We start from the raw sequence: 13,616 nt of genomic DNA on the forward strand, positions 1-13,616 counted from the left end.
CTGAGAAAGTCAGCCCTGGCCCATCCCTGGAGGCTCTGTGTTTGCTCCCAGCTGGTAACCGAGAGCACAATTATGCAAAGCCTCCTCTATAAAACAGAGTCAGTCCCAACTGGTGGTGTCTATTTTTGTCACCACTTTGTGTGAATGTGTTACCCTTGTGATTTCCAGCCAGGTTATTCCAAGTCAGCTGCTTTAGCTGCGGCTGTCGGTGGAAGGGTGTCCGTCCGCACGGTCCCTTGGCCCCCCTGTGCACCCAACCAGGGTCGGGTCCTGGGCAGGGTGGATGAGGGGATGTGCCCGTGGCTATTCTGGTAGCTGTGAGTTATGGCAGCGTCATGTGAAGAAAAGAGCCCAGAAATGCATGTCAAATCGAACCAGTGACTAATCATGATATTTTGGTTGTCTTAATGCCTGCTGGGCAAAGATTACGGGCTTAGAAAATCTTCATGTTATAATCCCCGGGTGCTGGTTTGATCTTCAGCAGAGGCTTCGTAAGAGAGTGTGAAAAGAGGATGAAAAGGGGGCTGCTGCCCCAGAGGCAACAAGGTCTAACCTTATCCGAGCTTGCAATACAAACAAGAGAGGAGAAAATCCAGTGCTTCCTTCTCATCTGTGCCTGCTCAGAGCTATGCACTGGCAGCCAGAGAGGATCTATTTGATCTGCCTGCAGAGCAAGAAGGATCGAGGGCGGCGGCTGAGCAGACACAAAGTTTCCCTTGTTGGGATTGTCATCTAGCTCCCTCATCTGTCACCTGATGGCCAGCCAAGCAAGTGCTCAGCACAACCAGGGACCATTCATCCTTGCACAAGCAACCGAGACGAGAAAAGTAAGCATCCTACAGCTGTTATGCCATTCAGCTGTTTTTTCTATAAAGGAATGCGTTGAACTCACTACCAATCTACTAACTCTTCCTTCATGCCAAGCCAGAGACTGATTTTTGTTTTGTTTTGGTTTTGTTGGGCTTCTCTCTAACAGTTGGAGATCTGCTGGGCATTCAAGCAATGACCATTGAGGAAGGCAGGTGTTTCAATATCTAATTGCATTTTAGCTTTAATAACTCAAGGGGAAAACGTTGCATTGCCTACCATGAGCTATTTCCTCTCCTACTGCAAAGCACACTGCACTGCTGTTCTCGCCCAATACCAGAGCCTGAGATCTGAGGGCTTTCTGTGTGATATTTTGCTGAAAGTGAAGGAAAACGAGTTTCCTGCACACAAGTCCTTGTTGGCATGCTCCAGTGACTATTTCCGAGCCATGTTCAAAAATTATACACAAGAATCTAAAGCCAGTGTAATTCACCTGCAAGTTGTGTCACCCACCGGTCTCCAGCACATCCTGGATTTCATTTACACATCTTTGTTGCCCCTTTCCTTTGAAAGCCTGGAAGATACCTTGGAAGCTGCAAGCTACTTGCAAGTGACTGATGCCATTGGCTTGTGCGATCAGTATTTAGTTAACAATCTTGCTCTGGAAAACTGCTGCTTCTCTGCTAACGTGTCCAGGAAGTTCTACCTGCCAGACACCTTAGCAGCAACAGAAAAATACATTGTCAATAATCTCTGGAAGCTGCTGGACTTGGATTTGTCAGGACTGCTCGATCTGAATTTCAGTTCTTTGCTAGAAGTTGTTAAATCACCAGATCTCCCTATGGTGAAAGAACCTTGCCTGCTGAATCTTGTGTTGCTGTGGCTGAAGCAGGATAAATCCAGGCTGGCTCACACAAGCAGCCTTTTAGAGCACATAAGGTACGGCCTCATCCCAGTGGAAGATCTGAGAAAAACCTACACACAGTCAGAAGTGCCCCTCTCAGCAAGTATTAAGTGCTTGATCATTAAAGCAATTAATTACCATACATCTCTTTTCAAACAGCCCGTCCTGCAGGATAAATCCACCACTCTGAGGAACCAGAAAACCCGGATCATTCTGCTTGGGGGAGGGACAGCAAGTGAGGGGCTTACTACTGATGTGGTGGCCTTTGATGTTTACAATCACAAGTGGCGAGCTCTCACGCAGATGCAGGACAGGGTGCAGAACCACAGTGTGTGCGTGGTGGGGAATTTCCTCTATGTCTTGGGGGGGGAAATAGAAAGCAGTGCCCTGGGTGACACTAAAACCAGGAAGATCTTATCGGTTACGAACAAGGTCCATCGGTATGACCCACGATTTAACACGTGGACCCAGATCACGGGCATGCTGGAAAAGAGATGCCAGTTTTCCTGCTGTGTCCTGGGCAAGGATATCTTTGCCATTGGTGGAAAGGGTGAGGATGGGTTGCTGCATTCGTCTGTGGAAGTCTACAACATCAGCAGAGACAGATGGACGAAGGCTAGGGAATTGCCATGCAAGATACATGGGCATGCCAGTGCCATTTGCAAGAATACTATATACATCTCGGGTGGGAAGTACTCAGACCCAGCCAACACGAGCAAGGACTTATATTCTCTGAGCTCACCTGAAGGGCAGTGGAAGGAACAAGCCCCCATGAGCATTGCTCGGTTTGGGCATCAGATGGCAACTATCAGAGATGCCATATTCACCTTTTTAGGATTATATGAACCGTTCTCTGAAATAGAAAGATATGACCCTGATCAAAACCAATGGACTCGGCTGAGGCCATTGATCTATGATCGATTTTGCTATGGCCTGGCAGTGATAGAGGAAACAGCTCTTCTGATCGGAGGAAAGAAATGGCAAAACTCACAGGAAGTCCCCACACAAGATGTGGTTGGCTATGACATTGACAACGATGGCTGGGAACAGATCTGCAAAGCCCCCTTGCCTTGGTGTGGGCTGCAGTGTGCAGTGCTGGAGCTCTCTGAACTGGCTGATGAGCAGGATGGCGACAGTCAGCAGAAAAGACCCCCAAACTGCTGAGCTCACACGCCATGGAATCAGCATCCCAGGAGATGAGCCAGCCAGGGTGCTTCTGGAGAAGAAGAAGAAAATTGCAATGGCACTGAACGTGACAGGGTGGAGGCTTTGCTTCGATGGGCCACATGCTTGGGAGAAACAAGCAAGAAAGTCTGTCGCCAGCATGGGAAAAGGTGCTGGGATCTATAAAGCTGGAAGCTGATCTCACCAAGGGAAGATCTAGCAAGCAAGCACCACGTTTAGAGGTGACAAGCAAGAGTCATAATCCCTGACTTTTGAAGAATAACACCTGGATAGCAATTAAGAGGTGTTGCAAGCCAAATTTTTCAAAGGTTAAAAAATATAAACCATCTTTTCTGTTTCCTTAATCAGAAGTAATTTTCCCAGCTGTTAAGTGCTATTGAATTTTTACGCTATGGCTTAGAAAAATGAAAGTGACCTGTATAAAGACTAGAAAATTGATGCCTATGAGAACTAATAACAAGTACTGCCAAGGAAAAGGTATTATTTGATATCCTGCATACTGGGCAGGAATGCCTTAGCTAACCAGCATGAAATTACTGGACAGAAAGCATGGATTTTTTTGATATGAAGACTCAGTCATGGCCAGAAATTAAAACAGTGACTGTTTGATAGGAGCCATTTCTCTCTGAGAGACCTTTGTTGTAGCATGCCTTTCAAAAGCTTGTTTTGCATTATTTTAAATGCACACACTAAGGTACAGTACGTTTCTTCTTCATCCAAACCTTGTGTTAGTTTAGACATCCAGAGCTGAAGGGGTATATTTCTTATTTGATTCTAGGAAATAAATTACAGGAGTTATTGTAACTAATGCCTTGGTATTTACCTCGGTAGCATATGCTGCTTTATTGTACCTGCTCCTAATGGTAAAATTGTTCACTGCTGTTGAACTCCTACATGACAGAATCCTGCAGGCAAAAAAGGTTTACTTTCATTAAAAAGTATGAAGGGGAGAGAGGGATCTGAAGGTTTTCAGAAGTCTTTATTCAGTGTCTGCCTACATCAGAAGCAGCAAATGTCATCATTCTTTTTGGCCATGTTTTTGGCTGTGTTCAAAGGCAGAGATGATGGGGCTACTTTAAGGTATGTGAATCTGTGAAATGCAGGCAGAATGGTCAGATGCTGCAGAATCCCTTTGGTATGGAGCAATTGAATCTCGAGACAGAAATGTTCATTTAAAAGCTCAATTTATTGTACTTCATTTTACAGTGTTCCCTTTCTAGGCTGAGAGTTAATACAATAAAAATATATATATAGAAGAACATTTAATAGTCTTAAAAGAAGGCAGCACAATGGAGAGGACACATGTTCTTTGTCACTAGACTAGCTTAAAAAACCGTAATGTTTAATTTTCACCTTTAAAGCAATCAAGCTGACTTTACTAATGTAAAGTGCAGGCAGAATAGCTGTTGCATAGCAACAGATCTAAGTCTTCTGAACTGCCTTGGCTTTGACAAGGAATCAACTACACAATGTGCATATACATCCATCAGATATAAAGAGTTTCTTATATGGATATATTTCCTTTTGGTCCAGTAAAACAGTAGCAAGAGAACCTAAATGCTTGGAACAATAGCACAATCCATTTCCAGTCAAGCATTTTTTAAGAGAAATTTACAAAAAACCTCACAAATTTAATATACAAGTCAGTACCCATGCAGTAAATAAATGTCCAGTTTATACAAACAATATTCTAATGGTACAAATATTACACTGGATCCAGAATTCTATACAAACATTAGTACATGATTTGTCATCCACATTGACTTGAATATAGGATTACTGAAAATGGGCTACAGAAAGGCCACTCTTCTGTACAATTGTGCAAAATCTGCAAAACATTTGCAATCCAAATGCAATAAGAAAGAGAGGGAGAAAGAAAGAGGGGGAGAAGGAGAGAAAGGAGAGAAAAGGGAAGGGAAGGGAAGGGAAGGGAAGGGAAGGGAAGGGAAGGGAAGGGAAGGGAAGGGAAGGGAAGGGAAGGGAAGGGAAGGGAAGGGAAGGGAAGGGAAGGGAAGGGAAGGGAAGGGAAGGGAAGGGAAGGGAAGGGAAGGGAAGGGAAGGGAAGGGAAGGGAAGGGAAGGGAAGGGAAGGGAAGGAAAGGAAAGGAAAGGAAAGGAAAGGAAAAGAAAGGAAAGGAAAGGAAAGGAAAGGAAAGGAAAGGAAAGGAAAGGAAAGGAAAGGAAAGGAAAGGAAAGGAAAGGAAAGGAAAGGAAAGGAAAGGAAAGGAGAGGAAAGGAAAGGAAAGGGAGAAGGGAGAAGGGAGAAGAAGGGAGAAGAAGGGAGAAGAAGGGAGAAGAAGGGAGAAGAAGGGAGAAGAAGGGAGAAGAGAAAATTAATCTGTCCTTCTATCCTTTATTCCCTCATGGATATAACTGCCAGGAAATATCAGAGTTCATAAAGTTTAAAGTACATTCAGTGAGCTGTACAGGCAACGGTCTAAAGTTGGTTAAGAGTACAACTCTCTGTAAAAACTATAAAGGAGGCTTTTTCCTTTCACATGAGCATTATTAAATCACATTGTGAGTCCTAACTTATGCAGCAAATACTGGAAAGCAGCAGAAATATTTTGTCAAGCTCTGATCACTTTTTGAAAACAAGTCCATAAAAAGTAAATATGTGATTTAAGATTTCCCTCCCACTTTCCTACTCTAGGCATATGCCTAACTCTTAGAGAGCTATTTCTACTGGGTTTTCTCCAGCACATTTCAAATCTTGGGGAAGCTTAAAACATTTTAATAGGCTTGTGAACTCAGCTGGACCCAGAAACATCCTCTCCTCTTCAAAAGCAACTCAGAGGCTTCCTTACTCCTCAATTATTTTTCAGGTTCTGTTCTCAGCTCTACTCCCATCACACATTATCCCTGCATACGATACAGGCAAATATCACAGCTCAGGAAATACATGGGAGATTCCTTGAAAAATCACATTCATTCCTTTTCTGTTGTGGAAATTTTCAAAGGCTCTCAGGTTTGACACATTTTTGTTGGGAACCTTTTCCCTGCTGCTTTGCTGGGCAAAAGGAATGATGATATCAAGAATGTTCAAAGTCTATATCTTCTCTTTTGCAAAAGCTCTACAATATAGTGATACCTTCAGTAAAAAAGCAGCATAAATTACAGTACCATGACTAATTTGTTAAAAAATCAACCAAATGTGATTCAGAGACAAATAACACATAATTTGGTCTTAATTAGAATATAAACCAGCATTCCTTTGCACTGACAGTAAACCTTAGCAACGAGCTTTAAAAAAGCACAAGGAAATAAGACCAAACATTTGGATACTTGAATTCACATTGGTCATTTCTGTCTGCTGACCTTCACCCTTTTGTGTGTTTGACAACACTGAAACACAACCATGGCATTATACTTTTCCCCTGTTATTTAAGAAATCTTCTTGAGTTTCTCATGAAATACAAAAATTAGTTTTCTTCCACCACCAAAATAGTACCTGCACTCCAAAAATGCAATGCAATACTGGAACTATAGAATACAAAATATTATTGTAAAAGTGACCTTCAATAGCAAAACCTTTATTTTGTGGAACTTCCTCCATGAAGGCCACAGTCTCCCAAAAATGTTTTAAAATAATTTTCTTTAATATAAGCTAAAGATTTTGTTCATTATTTCACAGGAGGTAAACACAAGCGGAGCATGGGCAGCATATAAAATATACAAATCCTCGTTAGAGATGCGGTATCATTGACCATTGAAGGTTTACTTCACACAGCTGAGTAACAATAAAATAGAATTTATTACAGCTCCCACATATTGATATAAAAACTACTTTATGCTCTTAAGTAAAGGGCTAGAGTACAGCAAATGGACAAAAAGAGACCTTTATACATGTGTTTCAATGTAAGAGTGAGTGTGCGCTAAGGAGCCTATAAGTGCATCAACCTCAGATGAACCATTAACAGAATCCCTTGGGGTGCTGCTTTGATAGGTGTCCACGAAGAGATCAAGGTACATTTGTTTCCATTCTTGAAAGTCTCTAGATGTCAAAGTTGTATTATCCAGAACTTTATCTATAGTGGCTACTTCTCCTTCCCTGGCCTGTGAGAGAAAAGGAACAAGCAAAGAGTCAACGTGAGTGATGAGCTACTGGCAAAATCGCATGGGTGAAAGGAGAGAACAGGGGGAGCAACCACAATCTACAGAGCCCCCAAAAGCAGGGTAACTATCTGACTGCCATACAACCACTCTCAGACAGGAACCCTTCCTACAGAGCATCACACATCACCCTCCAGAGCTAAGGCTTCCCTCACCTTGTCCAGCATCCTTAGAAATAGACCCTATTCCTCCTCCTCACCCCTTGCTCAGCTTAAGAAAAAGCCATCCCTCTACTGTTTACTATTGTCTGCTTGCAGTTCTTAAGATGGGTTTCACCTGACAAAGTGCCATCTGTTTGCTCTCCTTGATCAGCATAAGAAACACTGGGTGTGTGGGATGCAGAAGGATGGCCTCACCTGCCAGCAGAACCAAGCCTTTCTCACCAGCCTTGTCATGGGGACATCTGAGTGTTACATTGGAAAGGCGTGGGCAAGGACCTCCATGTTAATGATAGGTCACCATCATTAAAGATCCAGTGTGTAAGATGGGCTGGTTGGCTGCAACATCCTCCAGCCACTTCTGTGGCAAGGAGAAGGCAGAAATGGTAAAATCTAACACAGCTGCTGGTACCTCCTTATTGAGGCAGGAGGTGTGGCTGTATCATAATCACTGGCCAGTAATTAATTTATTAAGAGGTGACAGGCAGCTGCTATGGGTCAGAGTAAGCCTCGGGAATACTCACAGCCACTCATGGTTGCTCCAAGCAGTGGAAGCTGTATGTAACAGATTTAAGCCTTAGAAACACAACTAAGATGGAGGTTTCCAGCACTGCTCCTGTGGGTCGGTATCATATGGCCACCAGTAACCTCCCCTCTATTCTCCTGGCCAGACAGGTTTCATGCTTCTCATTGCTAACTCACATTTTCCATGTCCATACTATGAATATGTTAAATCTTTCTGGGGAAAATGTTAAAAAGAAATACTAATCTGTGTCAGCTCAGATTGCTGGGAGATCAGAAGGGTCAGAGTTGTCCCCAGGAAGCAGTAGGCTGAAAAGTATTTCTCAGGGTTTGCAAACAGCAGCTAATGAGTGCTATCTGCTAGATTACTCCTTTTCAGAAATGGAAGTGCAAGCTGAGAATCACCAATGGGAATGAAATCATAGGAACTCCTGATAAACATATCTCTGCATGAGCTACCATAACCTGCTTCTTGCAGACTGTGGCTGGTACCCACACCTTGGCCATACCAGGCAGGTAGCTCACAAAACCAGGAGAATGGTTTTGTGGTTGTATCACAGGAAAGAGAGCAAAAGGGTTTTTCATTAAGGACTTAGATGATGGGACTGAGAGGTCTCTGGACAACAAGAACTAGAAGCAATTTGGAGTGCTATCTCAGACTCCTAATAATTTGGATAAGTGAAAGAAGAGTTCAGAACACCAACTTCAACCGGCCAGCAAAAATGGCTGCATTCAGGAAGGAGAAATCAGAGGCGCTGATAAAAGCAAAAATAACTGATTAAGTGAGAGCAGCAGCTACTGGTACTTACAATTACCAGTGGTATGGCAGAAGTGGAGCTTTAGGACAGAAAGTAGCCAGAAACTCATCAGTGATGCCATTGTGAAACAGGCACGTGCTGCACTAGACTGTTGCCCTGCACATGAAATGGCAGCTACCTGCCCTTGACACGTGCTGCCATTATGTTTTCACTTACTGGTGTCATGTACTTTAAAAATTACATGTCAGGGTTCAAGCAAGAATGATGAAAGGTTTAGAAAGTATGGCTCATGGACAGAGAATAAATTGTGTTTTCTTCAGCCAAAAGAAAGAGGTCCCAGAGAACCAAGATCAAGGGGATGTACTGTTTTGGAATTCCCTGGAGGAAAGCAATTCCATTTGTAGGAAGCCATTGGCATAATGTAGCCCAGGTATCAATAAATGACAACAAGAAAGGAAGCTAAGCAAGGCAGAAAGCTGCTGATATTGAAGCACTGTTTTGGTTCAAGTGACACTTCTGTAGTGCAAAAGCTCAGATACAGTGTGGATCTCCTGCTGCCCAAACATGTCTGAGTACTGTGATTTTTTTTCAGTTTCTCAAGCTTGTAGGAGTCACGTGGAAAGCCTGTGTATCTTGACTTTTTCTGCCAGCCTCCAATTCTGTAAAGACTCCCATAGCAGAAAATGCTACAAGGAGTAGTTTCCTTCATTGAGAGGATACATTGCAGAGAGTTAAGCATGAGTAAGATTTTTTTCAGGATGGGAGCCCCAGAGCATGAAAATAATATTGCTTAAATTCTTCTCTAGGTGATGGGAAACTAAATTAATTAATGTTGATAAAGCCCTCTTTGATGAAAGCTGTTACAAAATCCACCGAACAATTACCTAGTGACTTAAAATGTAGTAATTTAATACAGTTAACAGGGTGCTTGGGGAAATCCAGCATATTGTTTGCTGAAATCTCTATCAGAAAGAATTGAAACTGCTGTAACAAACAAAGAAACTGATGGGGAGACTAAATGAGCTGTGGTACACTTACAACAACCATTAAAATCTTAAAATCTATGACTACCACTATCTCTTCATTTAATCAATCCTACTGATTAAACACAATAATCTGCTTATGCAGAGAGCAAGCACACAGTTTCTTCCTGGACAAGTTCAGCAAACAGCAAGTAATCAAGTGTTGTGAAAGGTCCAGGTCCTTTCCAAAAGGCAGCCTTTGCTTAACTTTAGACTTCAGCAATTACAGAGGGAATGCATTTTGGTAAATGAAAATGTTCAGGGACAAAAAAAGGGATTAAAGTCTCCCCTGGTAATTTGGTGTCAAGTTCTGTTAAACTGGCTGGAGGAGCAGCTGACTGATATCTTATCAGTGAAGAAATGAAAACTGATCCCCTCACTTCAACTGCTCTCCCAAGGGACATTTTTCTTCTGCTTTGCAAACTGTTTCCCCAAGTCTCCCTTGCTTGTTTGCACACTAGGTTCAGCCTGGACTCCAGCTGCACACAATTAATCTCCAAACACAATACAGCCTGATCCAACCCTGGGGCAGGATTTTTCCTCCCTCTTTTATCTCACCTTTAAAGTGCTTTTCAGAATTCGCAGCTGGTGGAGTTTTTCATTGACTTCTGGATTGCTACATCTCTTTATAAAAGATTTCTTATACTCCAGCTTAGTGGAAATCCGATGTTCTCCTAAAGGAGACAGGCTGGCCTGCTCCAAGGCTCTGTACAAATCTTGCAAGGAGTCTGCTGTTTTTTCCTCTATAGTTTCAACTGTAATGAGAACAAGGAAAAAAAAAATAAAAAAAAAAAAAAAAAAAAAAGAGAAGTGGAAAAAGCAGAAAAAGGAACAATGTATCATTAATATGATTTTAGGAAGATCTATCAACAACTTTTGCAAAATATTTAACAGGTTTAAATAGACCCTAAGGAGAACATTTCACACCTGCTTAGTTCCAGGAAAAAAAAAAAAAAAAAAAAAAAGTGATGCAGTGTAACTGCTCCTCCTTACTATTGTCAATTGCCTTTCAGAGAAAGGGAGAGAAACTTTCAAGAATGTAAAATCTTAGCCACAAAGAAAGAAGTTAAAAAGGAGAAATAGAGCGAGGTGCAATTTTTCAGTGACATACTGTCAGAAATCACACCTCTAGTACTGCAGTTAAATATGCTTCTTTATTAAATATGGCTTCTTTATTACAAGGAAAGGAAGCCCTGGAAGCATCCTGCTGAGCAAGGTGATAAGGGATCAAGCATTCAAGACTATGTTTATGATGGTAGCCTTGGACTGACATGTTTCTCCACTTCCTTTTTGTCTCTTATCTTTGATACTCAAGAGTGTTGTTCAGTAGTCAGTAACACCCCAATTAGGGGTGTTTTTTTACTCTAATAGTATCTGAAGATTCAGCAGCAGACTACAGACTGGACATAAGAGCACATTCATGACATCCTACCCAGCAATGTGGCAAACCAAAGTAGAGCTGTTTGCTTTATAGGTTTGTTTGTTTATTTGTTTATTTGTTTATGGTAGGTTTTAAAACAACTTAGTTCCAACTAGTGCCAGGAACATTTAAAATAGTAAAAAAGAAAGATTTAGCTTTTCTAAAAACAAAATCAAGCAAAGGCTGGATACGAAGTGTTACTGTGATACAAGCATTTGAAATGCTTCATTTAGAAATCATCAAAACACTTTAACTTCTCGCACACTGTTTCCCCCAGAAGAAACTGTGTGATGACTCTGTACAAATTTGGGAAGGGCCAGTGAAGTGCCAGGACTAGCTGAGTGGTGACCAAGAGAAGCCACGGCAGCCCCTGGGGAGCAGCCACAGCTCCATCCCCACTGCCCCTCACACACCAACCCAACGGTACAGACAGCAGCTTGCAGCCCCCCACTTCTCTCCAGAGACCTCAGGACACTCCATCCACTCTTGGTTTTCCCAGCAGTGCATGTTTTCCTGGCCCAATGTGCCTGTGTCTTCAGGATGCTTTCATGAAAACTCTTGTAGGAATGCTACAGCTGTTTGGTTTCAAGCATTACTTTTATCCCTGCACCAAGACATGGTTATCTCCACTGGCTGAAAGTTCAACACATGGTGAAGTACCCATAAACAGTGGACTTCACCCTCAGGGTTTTAGAGGGGTTTTTATTGAGCACCAACAGTAAGGACAGATAGTGTTTAGAAGTGGCATTCCTAGCCCACCAGGAGCTACCCCAGCCAACCTCCCATTCAAGCCATACCAAGCAGCAGGCAAATACTCATCTCAGGCTCAAGCAAGAACTCCAGAGACCAAAATCTCCACAGGCCATCACAAAATGTGATTGCATTCAGCAACTCATTAGTATGACTATTAGATACAATAGGGTTGGACTCGATGATCTCTGAGGTCCCTTCCAACCCAGCCAATTCTATGATTCTATGATATGTAGTTATATGTGATATATAACTATTGGTATAACATATTAACTATTCTCATATCTCTCATTAGTTTATTCCTTCGCCCTTTTCATGAGGTGGCTGTTTTTAAAGAGCTCATTTAAAAAAAAAAAAAAAAAAAGAGATATGGAAGTGAAGACTATTTTTATAGTCTTTTTCTTGATGGAGGTGGGTCTGTACAGAGCTCCCAGAATCCTCCCATGATGTGCTAGCCTACTTGGAGATGTGAATTCATCACTGTATGGGCAGCCAGGAATTGAAGAAAAATAGAAATGGGATGCTCTTCTGTTTCCTGTTGAATTCTTTCTTATTAAAACATCTAATGTGTTAAAGAGAAAAACATTCAGTAGCTGAATACTTATAGATTGATTAAAACACCCTGTGGTCTTGGCTTTTACACTTTCTTAAAAAGTCCATGTGGCAACAAGATCAGACATTTGGGATCTCTCTCTGAGTTAATATCACTGAACACTGAAGCCCACCAGCCTGACAGCTGGGAAATGGGAGTGATTTGCTAAAGGACAAAAGGAAAAAAAAAAACACTTCATCTGACAAGGGGGTATGTTACACCTCTCTCTTTCTCTTATTCCTTGTTATGCAAAGGAAAAAAAAAGATCTTTCCTCAGGTCTCTTCTCCACAGCAGCATTGCCATGTTGTACCCTCTTGGGATTAGTTCAGGCAGAGTCTGTTGAAGAAGGGACCCAGTTCTTTGACTCCATGCCAGCTGAATTTATGCTGCTGAGGTGATCTAGAGTCTGGACCAGAAACCAGCCACCACCTGGTGACTGAAAACTCATGGCTACCAGAAACACCAAAAGTTCCCACCATGGAGAACAACAACATTTTGGTTCAATCCCAAGCTTCTGACCTGAATAACAAGTTCCTTTAATGAGCCTGGAAGGCAGCACAGTTCATATGGGTTCAAACATTGGAATGGTGGCTTCTGCTGCCCCCCCCCTCAGGCTGTCAGCAGAGGCTCCTCAGGGCTCACCCCATCATAGGGACTGCAGGAAGGGGATTTTTGCCCTTACCCCAAGTCAGAACAGCTCTGAGGCTGTATGGGAAGAGGTGTGGGATTGCAGGGGGCACGATGCAGGCAGGGTTGGCAGCAGAACGCTGACAGCAAATCTTGGAAATGCATCAGCACATCACCTCCAGCCAGCTGGGGCTGCCTCCCCCAGGCTCTGTCACCACCTTGGTGCTGTAGCGGTGAGTGGCATGGAGAAAAAGGGATGGGTTTTGCTATAAAGAAAAAAACAGGGAAGAAAACCAGCAGGTACCTTCCCTTAAACAGCTTGTTGCTGCTGAGGCTGGGGAAGAACAAAGAGGGCAAAATGCCTGCTGCCTTGTTCCACCCACAGTAGGGGAGAGGATGGTGGGCGTCACGCTAGCACATCCCAAGCCCTTAATATTTTCCAGAGGAACGCTGAAGGTGGTGGTACTGTTGCTCTCAGTGGCTCTCAGGAGGCGGGAATGAGATTATAAACGAATCTCCCCTCCCTCGTCCTTCTGCTGAAGGCTTTGATTGATGCTCTGTAGGTGTTGGTGAAAACCTTGGCACCAAAAAGCATCTGAGGCACTTGATTAGATACACAGCTGAGCTTAAAACATATTTTCTTATTTAAAACTGGTGGATCTGAATGCAATCCATGCTGCTACTTAGGCTACTTAGGGCTGTCTCCTTAAGGGAGAATAAGGTCTCCGGTATTTAAGAAAATGTGGCCTAATGGGATT

The 13,616-nt window shown here is 42.7% G+C and overlaps 2 protein-coding genes across 5 annotated transcripts in view; one reads left to right on the plus strand and one right to left on the minus strand.

Annotated features, from left to right (window-relative positions):
• Positions 1-214: 214 nt before the first annotated feature.
• Positions 215-3,700, plus strand: KLHL34 (kelch like family member 34). The gene is made up of 2 exons (XM_008505950.2): positions 215-827; positions 977-3,700. Exon 2 carries the CDS (start codon positions 1,088-1,090, stop codon positions 2,873-2,875), a length of 1,788 nt encoding a protein of 595 aa, XP_008504172.1. The 5' UTR covers positions 215-827; positions 977-1,087; the 3' UTR covers positions 2,876-3,700.
• A 1,457-nt stretch (positions 3,701-5,157) lies between these two features.
• Positions 5,158-13,616, minus strand: part of CNKSR2 (connector enhancer of kinase suppressor of Ras 2) — a 218,128-nt gene continuing 209,669 nt past the window's right edge. For all 4 annotated transcript variants that reach the window (XM_030448679.1, XM_030448671.1, XM_030448663.1 and 1 more), the window contains 2 exons: positions 10,027-10,223; positions 5,158-6,951 (listed from right to left, as the gene is read on the minus strand). In XM_030448679.1, the coding sequence (XP_030304539.1) occupies positions 6,736-6,951; positions 10,027-10,223 (413 nt within the window). In that variant the 3' untranslated portion in view covers positions 5,158-6,735. The remainder of the gene's footprint in view (positions 6,952-10,026; positions 10,224-13,616) is intronic.

The sequence above is a fragment of the Calypte anna genome, chromosome 1 (assembly GCF_003957555.1).
Source record: "Calypte anna isolate BGI_N300 chromosome 1, bCalAnn1_v1.p, whole genome shotgun sequence".
NCBI lineage: Eukaryota > Metazoa > Chordata > Aves > Apodiformes > Trochilidae > Calypte > Calypte anna.